At 39.2% G+C, this 8,737-nt stretch overlaps 2 protein-coding genes across 3 annotated transcripts; both read left to right on the top strand.

The window, feature by feature from the left end:
• Positions 1-738: 738 nt before the first annotated feature.
• On the top strand, positions 739-2,809 carry LOC140876366 (5-amino-6-(5-phospho-D-ribitylamino)uracil phosphatase, chloroplastic). Its single transcript, XM_073280317.1, has 2 exons — positions 739-895; positions 1,390-2,809. The coding sequence occupies exon 2, from the start codon at positions 1,525-1,527 to the stop codon at positions 2,668-2,670; it is 1,146 nt and encodes a 381-aa protein (XP_073136418.1). The 5' UTR covers positions 739-895; positions 1,390-1,524; the 3' UTR covers positions 2,671-2,809.
• A 1,026-nt stretch (positions 2,810-3,835) lies between these two features.
• Positions 3,836-8,016, top strand: LOC140876365 (cellulose synthase-like protein D4). 2 transcript variants are annotated; one of them, XM_073280315.1, is made up of 6 exons: positions 3,836-4,495; positions 4,623-5,021; positions 5,135-5,939; positions 6,060-6,464; positions 6,553-6,887; positions 7,012-8,016. In XM_073280315.1, the coding sequence occupies exons 1-6, from the start codon at positions 4,038-4,040 to the stop codon at positions 7,973-7,975; spliced, it is 3,366 nt and encodes a 1,121-aa protein (XP_073136416.1). In that variant the 5' UTR covers positions 3,836-4,037; the 3' UTR covers positions 7,976-8,016. The 2 variants fall into 2 exon arrangements, with proteins under 2 accessions (XP_073136416.1, XP_073136417.1); XM_073280316.1 differs by lacking the exon at positions 3,836-4,495 and having other exon boundaries at positions 4,953-5,041.
• The last annotated feature ends 721 nt before the right edge of the window (positions 8,017-8,737 follow it).

Genomic DNA, 8,737 nt, shown 5'->3' with positions numbered 1-8,737 from the left:
AGCCCCTAATTGGCCCCCTAGTATCTACTTCTGGCTCCACCCCTACTTCCAATTCCTTATATTTATATTTTATGCATAATAGTTCTCTAAATTTATGGAGCAAAATCATTTCCTAAACATTAGAATATTATTTTCTCATTTAAAAAAGTTGATGTATTATGGAATGAGAAGTGGATATCTAATCTAAGTTTAATAAAGTCACTCTTTTATGCTAAATTCCGAATAGATAACTCCGGTTACTATACATGGTGTCACCGTTTTAAGATATTTTTATATGAAGTACAATAATATTAATATTCAGAAAACAGAATTAAATGTAACAAAATTAATTTTCCAGGTCTAGATCTCCTAGGTTTTGGTGCCACAGTGAGCCTAACTTGAAAGTTGAATCCCAAATTTTACTTAAATATAAAATATAACTCGCCTTTCTTTCTTTTCTTTTTTTAAAAAAACAAATATAACTCGCCTTTCCTTTTGTTTTTGTTTTTAAACATTTGAATGAATGAATCATTATTATATATATTGACACGATATTTCTATTAATCAATATATCGAATATAGTAATATTGCTTAAAATAGTATTAAATATTTAAAAATAAAATTTTTTTTCCCGAAGCTGGGAAGAAGATTCTACGAGGTTTGTAATAATTTCCCCCAATTTTGTTCTGAAAAAAAAAATCGACAAATAATGGGCACGTCACGTTTGGTCAAATAAAATTAGCTTTTGGCAGTGTCCCGGTTTGGTTTGGTTTCCCCCATTAACAAAGCTTCCCCCGCGTTGCCTGTAAACCACACAAATACCAACGAAAACAAATTGCTCCACGATTTTACGTTTCTTCAGATCAATAAAAATCTCATCTTTCTCATTCAACCCTCTTCCCCTCACCCTCTCCAGGTTACTCTTAAAATCCCTTCATAAGTCCTCGATTTTCTGCGATATATTCTCCGATTTTTTAGTCCTATTGCTTTTTGTATTCGCCGGCTTTGTTGAAATCAATTGGGTTTTCTGGGTGTGTCAAGATTTTCTTTGTTTTGAATTTTCTGCTTCTGGGCTTCAATTTCAGATTTAAAAAAAATATTATTATTATTATTATTTATCTCGGGTCGGTGCTGCTTAATCTTTATATTGGGTCGATTACTTTAATTGGGTGTGAATAAAATTACAATCTTTGCGTTGCTTTCCCTTTATTGTTTACTTTTCGTGAGAATAACTTTTGCGTCATTTGGTTTTCTTACTTCTCCCTAGAAGAAGGTTCTTAGAACGGTTTATACAGTAATTAAGCACGCAATAATATATAAAAGATATTAGGGAGATATATCCTTTTTCATATCTTGGACCGTTTTGGTCTGTGTAATTTGATTGAAGTTTGTATATTACTTATTTTGAAGGGCTTGTGATAAAAGGGATAATTTGTACAAAAAAGAATATATATATTGATTGCATAAGAGTTCCGTTTGTGCTGTTGGAAGTGGGACGTTGTTGGGTTCTGAAGTTGAGCTGTTGTTGCAATTGATTACATAAAGATGGTGGATTCAATCGCCACAACATCCATATTGGGGTTACGGCCTGTGTATGGTCTACATTATTGCGAGAATGTCTCAAACAAGCGGAAGCCGGCTGATCTTTGTCGGCTTACGTTTACGAAATTTATCGGTGGTAAGGAAGTTCCTTTATCTGCTGCTTTTCCAAGATTGCGACTTGATCGGCCAAGGAGGTTGTGGCTGAAGGCTCAAGCAATGGAATTGACGAAGGAGGCATACTTCTATCGAGAGAGAGGGCAAATTCATCGGGATTTTATTTATGGGATAGGGACTGGCTTGGATCAGAGGCCGGGGTTCTGGCCACCGGAAAATAAGGCTGATAATCCCGCACTGGGTAATCCGTTGCTTAGGCAAGAAAGACTTGGTTGTGGATGGTTAGGTGCTATATTCGAGTGGGAAGGCGTGATAATAGAGGACAATCCACATCTGGAGAAACAAGCTTGGTTGGCTCTTTCTGAGGAAGAAGGAAAACCGCCACCACCAGCTTTCATGCTTCGTAGAATAGAAGGAATGAAGAATGAGCAAGCAATATCTGAAGTTCTCTGCTGGTCTAGAGATCCAATCCAATTAAAAAGAATGGCAGCGAGAAAAGAGGATATCTACCAGTCTTTGCAGGGTGGGATTTATCAATTTCGCGCAGGGTCTCAAGAATTCGTGAATGTTTTGATGCAGTACAAGGTTCCTATGGCTTTGGTGTCTACAAGACCAAGAAAGTATCTCGAAACAGCCATTAGAGCCATTGGGATCGAAGGGGTGTTTACGGTCATCGTGGCTGCAGAGGATGTCTACCGAGGGAAGCCTGATCCAGAGATGTTCGTGTATGCTGCACAACTCCTCCAATTCATACCTGAGAGAGTGATAGTGTTTGGAAACTCGAATCTAACGGTTGAGGCGGCTCATGATGCTAGGATGAAATGTGTGGCCGTTGCTAGCAAACACCCCGTATATGAGCTTGGAGCCGCTGATTTGGTAGTGAGATGCCTTGATGAGCTCTCAGTGGTCGATATAAAGAACCTAGCAGCTGTTGAATCAGACGAGTTTAAATCCGGTGAACCAGAGCCGGAGATGGAGGTTGAGGAAGAAGATCACCGCCCTCCTGCTGTTGGTGTTGATGATAGTTTCTGGTGATATTTTTCAAATGTACAGACATAATGTTGTGCTTAGTCTAATTCTTGGTGATGAATACCAATCATTACCACGTGTACAAAGAAAGGGTTTAGGACTACAAGGAAAAACACGTTCAACTGGAAGGAAACACATTGTTGTATCATGCATCTGTTATATGTATAGTGGTCTGCATCTTAATTTCTGGTTATTTAATGGAATATGATGTTGATGTCATTCTTAATTTCGTATAAATTTAAGCCAAGAAGAAAGAAATAATATTGTTTTCACAAAAAAAAAAAAAAGTGCCTTGCTGAGTTGATGGTTCCTCCATATTTCTGCCTTATCTTAGTTTCAGCAGAAGCTCCTATGTTGCAAGTAATACACGGATTCAAACACATTCACTGCATCTGTTCCAGTAACCTTTAGCTGGTTAGCACATTGAAATTTACCAAACCTGTTCTTACTTTACATGATAATTGATATTATTGGTATCTCACATGATAGTCGGCCTAACTGGGGTTTCGCTGGTGCTTTAATACACAATGTTCGTCTGAAATGTGCGTAGGAGATCTGATAACGTTTCTCTTCTTTCTGCTTCAATGCTTCTAACTTGATAGTTTTTCATTTTAGTTTTACTGGTGCAAACGAATTGAGATGCTCCTGCCCTTTAATTTTCGAGGTTCACTGCTTTTGGGCTCTCTTAAAATCTGAATTGATCTTTGCATTTAATTGTAAATTGTAAATTCCCTTTTTCAAAATAATTTCGACGGAGGCTATCTAATAATGATTTTGGTAAAGTTTAAATAAAAAGTGGGAAACAAACAAAACTTAAATCGTATTTGTATTACCAAAATGTGTATGCTTGCTTGTATTAAGAGAACCATATGTTAAAAGACAGTATATTCATTAGATAAGTTTGACAAAGCTACATCCATCAACCAAGACGGATAAGAACATTCAACCCAAGCTACATCTATATGTTTGACACATCTTGATATTCTCCTCCTTTGGTCCGTCCATTCTTCCTGAATATTGGGAGATTGAAATTCAACGGTCATCACATCTTTAGGATCTTGGATCCTAGTACCAATACTTGTTTTGTTCATGTGCATTTTTCTTGTTTTCTGCCAGCACAATTTGATGCATGCGTGCATGCATGTATGAACCAATCTTTTTCCACTTCTGAGGAAATTGTGATCATCTATCCATACAATTAACAACACTATGGGCGCATGTTTTGACGTGGATTGATCAAGACGATGACAAGATTTGACCATGTATGAGAGATGATGTTTCGTAAACTTTGATTCGAGAATGAATTAGATCTGGGGGTGCTAATCATCAGAGGATCACCCAGAAACAAAATAGATTTACATGTTCTTGCAAAAATGGCCACCCTGTCGAGCCAACCATCGAAGAAGGTTCGGAGCTCCGAGACCTCTTCTTCCAGTAACCGGAGCTCAAGTGGGCAGACGGTGAAATTTGCGAGGCGAACCTCGAGTGGGAGATATGTTAACCTGTCGTTGAGAGAAGATTTAGACGTGTCCGGGGACCTATCATCCAGGGACTACATGAACTACACGGTACATATCCCTCCCACACCTGACAATCAGCCAATGGATACATCTGTTGCTGCAAAAGCAGAGGAGCAATATGTATCGAATTCTCTGTTCACGGGTGGATTCAACACTGTGACTCGTGCGCATCTCATGGACAAGGTGATAGATTCCAAGGTTAGCCATCCACAAATGGCGGGATCTAAGGGCTCCTTCTGTGCCATGCCAGCTTGTGATGGCAAGGTTATGAGAGATGAGAGGGGAAACGATATCACTCCTTGCGACTGCAGGTATACATATAATATACCTATGCTTGCTTTTCATAAAAGTGTAAAAATTTATTCATAGATCGGTTTGAAAGATGCTAAGAAAGTGCTTCTTGTCTATGTATTAATTCAAGAAACTCGAATTTTCCAGGTTCAAAATATGTAGGGATTGCTACATGGATGCCCAAAATGACACTAGTCTCTGTCCAGGATGCAAGGAACCGTACAAGGTCAGCGATTATGATGATGAGCCGGTTGATTTCTCAAATGGAACTCTTTCGCTCCCTGTCCCAGACGATTCCAGGAAAGATCATCATAACATGTCCATGATGAAAAGGAACCAAAATGGAGAATTCGACAACAATAAATGGCTTTTTGAAACACAAGGCACTTATGGATATGGAAATGCATATTGGCCTCAAGAAGATGTGTCCGGAGAATATGGAGATGGAGGACACTTTAGGGGCAGAATGTCAGATTCCTCAGACAAACCATGGAAGCCCTTAAGTCGTAAGCTACCTCTTCCGAATAGCATTATCAGCCCATATAGGTACTTTATAGTTCAAATATGTAAGTTATTACCTTTTTTGCCAGATTTTTAGCAAAGTTGTAAGAAGCAAAAAAGAATAATGCATAAAATTCTTTTCCTCAAAAATCACCCAGGTTGCTGATTTTGGTTCGGTTAGTTGTGTTGAGTTTCTTCTTGGTATGGAGACTACGACACCCAAATAAAGATGCCATGTGGCTTTGGTTGATGTCAGTTACATGTGAGATATGGTTTTCCTTTTCTTGGTTTCTTGATCAGATTCCAAAGATGAATCCAGTCAATAGATCCACAGATTTAGAAGTGTTACGTGATAAATTTGAAATGCCATCACCATCCAACCCGACTGGTCGCTCTGATCTCCCCGGTGTTGATTTATTTGTATCCACAGCAGATCCGGAAAAAGAGCCACCACTCGTCACTGCAAACACTATGCTCTCAATCCTAGCAGTTGATTACCCTGTAGAGAAACTTGCTTGTTATGTTTCTGATGATGGTAGTGCCCTCTTGACCTTCGAAGCAATGGCCGAGGCAGCAAGTTTTGCCGATCTATGGGTACCTTTTTGTCGGAAACATGATATAGAACCTCGGAATCCAGAAACTTACTTCTGTAAGAAGAGTGACCCGACAAAGAACAAGAAAAGACCAGATTTTGTCAAAGATAGACGTAAAGTAAAAAGGGAGTATGACGAATTTAAAGTAAGGGTAAATGGATTAGCAGATTCGATTAGGAGAAGATCAGAAGCTTTCAATGCAAGGGAGGAGATGAAAGTGTTAAAACACATGAGAGAGAGTGGGTCAGATCCATCGGAGAAAATCAAGGTCCAAAAAGCTACTTGGATGGCTGATGGTACCCATTGGCCTGGAACTTGGGCCAATCCATCTGGTGAACACTCCAAAGGCGATCATGCTGGAATCCTCCAAGTATGACCCTAAAACTCAATTTTCTCAGTGGCTTTTGTATCATAATATTCACACATGCAGCTAGTTTATATGCATTTGAGTTGTAACTTCTTGTCTTTCTCAAATATATACTATATGCAGGTGATGTTGAAACCTCCCAGTGATGATCCATTAATGGGAAGTTCAGAGGACAAGCTTTTAGACTTTACTGACGTGGACATACGCCTGCCTATGTTCGTGTACGTCTCACGTGAAAAACGTCCGGGATATGATCATAACAAGAAAGCTGGTGCCATGAATGCCCTTGCTCGAGCCTCGGCTATACTGTCTAATGGTCCTTTTATACTTAACCTTGATTGTGACCATTATATCTATAATTGCAAGGCTGTCCGGGAAGGCATGTGCTTTATGATGGATAGAGGTGGTGAAGATATATGCTACATTCAATTTCCTCAAAGATTCGAAGGCATTGATCCATCTGATCGTTATGCTAATAACAACACTGTGTTTTTTGATGGAACCATGCGGGCACTAGATGGCCTACAGGTATAGTTATACATATGCATGCATTCTTCTGCATAATGATATAAAAATCGTGTACACACTATCAGGATTGATAGTAATTCTATTTCAGGGCCCACTTTATGTGGGAACAGGATGTATGTTTCGAAGATTTGCTCTTTATGGCTTCGATCCTCCAAAAGTTGACACGATTCTTGAAAGGGGTTCAGAAACTCAAGCTCTCAAGGCTACCAATTTTGATCCTGATCTTGATGTGAAATTATTGCCTAATATTTTTGGGAATTCCACAATGTTAGCCAAGTCGATACCGATTGCTGAATTCCAAGGCCGTCCTCTTGCTGATCATCCTGCTATCAAATATGGAAGACCTCCAGGAGCTCTTAGAGCCCCACGTGATCCACTTGATGCAACTACTGTAGCTGAAGCAGTCTCCTCTATATCTTGCTGGTATGTATCTGTTGTGTGTGTGTGTGCATGAAATATTTTCTTTACCTGATTTTCTACTAAAGTGTACGCATATTAACTATATTTTCTTTATCTGAATTTGTACTCATTTGAAATTAGAATGCAGGTATGAAGACAAGACAGAGTGGGGTGATCGTGTTGGTTGGATTTACGGGTCAGAAACAGAAGATGTGGTGACAGGATACCGAATGCATAACCGAGGGTGGCGCTCTGTCTACTGTATCACAAAACGTGATGCCTTCCATGGATCAGCACCAATCAATCTCACAGACAGACTCCACCAAGTTCTAAGATGGACAACAGGTTTGGTAGAGATATTCTTCTCACGAAACAACGCTTTGTTGGCGACTTCAAAACTCATGTTCCTCCAACGCCTCGCTTACCTCAATGTGGTGGTCTACCCTTTCACATCCTTCTTTCTAGTTGTCTATAGTTTCCTTCCTGCATTGTCTCTCTTCTCAGGTTACTTCATTGTACAAAAAGTAAGCGTCGCCTTCTTGATGTTCTTATTAATCATATCCCTCTGCCTGATTGGGTTAGCAATCTTGGAAATTAAATGGTCTGGAATTGGCCTCGAAGAATGGTGGAGAAACGAGCAGTTTTGGCTAATCTCAGGAACTAGTGCTCACTTAGCTGCGGTGGTCCAAGGACTACTAAAAGTCATTGCTGGTATTGAAATTTCATTAACATCGACATCCAAGTCTGCTGGAGTGGACAATGATGATACTTACGCGGGTCTTTACTTGGTCAAATGGAGTTCATTGATGATCCCACCCATTGTGATTGGAATGGTGAACATAATAGCAATAGCGGTGGCATTTTCAAGGACCATATACCAAACCGTGCCACAATGGAGCAAGTTCATTGTCGGGGCGTTTTTCAGTTTCTGGGTTTTAGCTCATTTGTATCCATTTGCTAAAGGATTGATGGGAAGAAGTGGCAAAACTCCAACTATAGTGTTTGTATGGTCTGGTCTCATCGCTATTACAATTTCATTACTTTGGGTAGCAATTAGTCCCCTAGGTAGTGCACAAACAGATCTCGGTACTGGTGGATTTCAATTCCCTTGAACTCAAAAGTATGTATTTCCATTATTATTCATGACACTGGAAAATGACAGTCCAAAAGCCAATTTAACTTTGAAAATCTCTCTCAATATATATATATTTTTTTTTTCAGAACAACCCCACATTTTATTTTATTATAACTTAATGTTAGAGGCTTATATTTTCTTATTACGGAAAAACTTTAAAATCTTGATTTGTATGAGTCAGCTCTAGTTTCTGGGCATTATATCCATCATATCTAAAATCCTATTTGGGTTAAAATCCTAAGGAACATGAAATGTATAATGCGATCTCCCCAAATTAATATAACTTGTTAATTACAAGAAATGACCATTGGGATGGTTCGACAAGTGCCCAAAAGGGAGATCCAAGATGTTAGCATATTAACAGGCACATGCTAGCATCGAATTTTACTGAAGATTGACTCGAGTCGTCCCTACCTCTCCAGAATTGTGGTTGAGAAGCAAGCAGCCTCACATTATTATTATCACTTGGAAACAAACATATAACATAAAGATTTTTTTTAAGCATCTCATTGGAAAACAATCAACTAAAGTACTTTGCTGCGCCATAGGGGTATATGGAGATTTCCCAGGATTATTTCTTCTTGTTTTGGGGTTTGATCAGCGTCCTTTTCTTGAAATTCGGATTCAGGGCTATGAGTGATACAGAGCTCTCCAAGTCAGTCCCCCCAACGGCCATGTTCTTGTTCAAGCATTCTTTTGCCATTTTCACCTGCTATTCATCCATTCCTGCCTTCCATTT

The sequence above is a fragment of the Henckelia pumila genome, chromosome 1 (genome assembly GCF_033568475.1).
Source record: "Henckelia pumila isolate YLH828 chromosome 1, ASM3356847v2, whole genome shotgun sequence".
In the NCBI taxonomy this organism is placed as follows: Eukaryota; Viridiplantae; Streptophyta; class Magnoliopsida; order Lamiales; family Gesneriaceae; genus Henckelia; species Henckelia pumila.
Note: the sequence above shows the minus strand (reverse complement) of the source record. Positions and strands in the feature narration are given on the sequence as shown.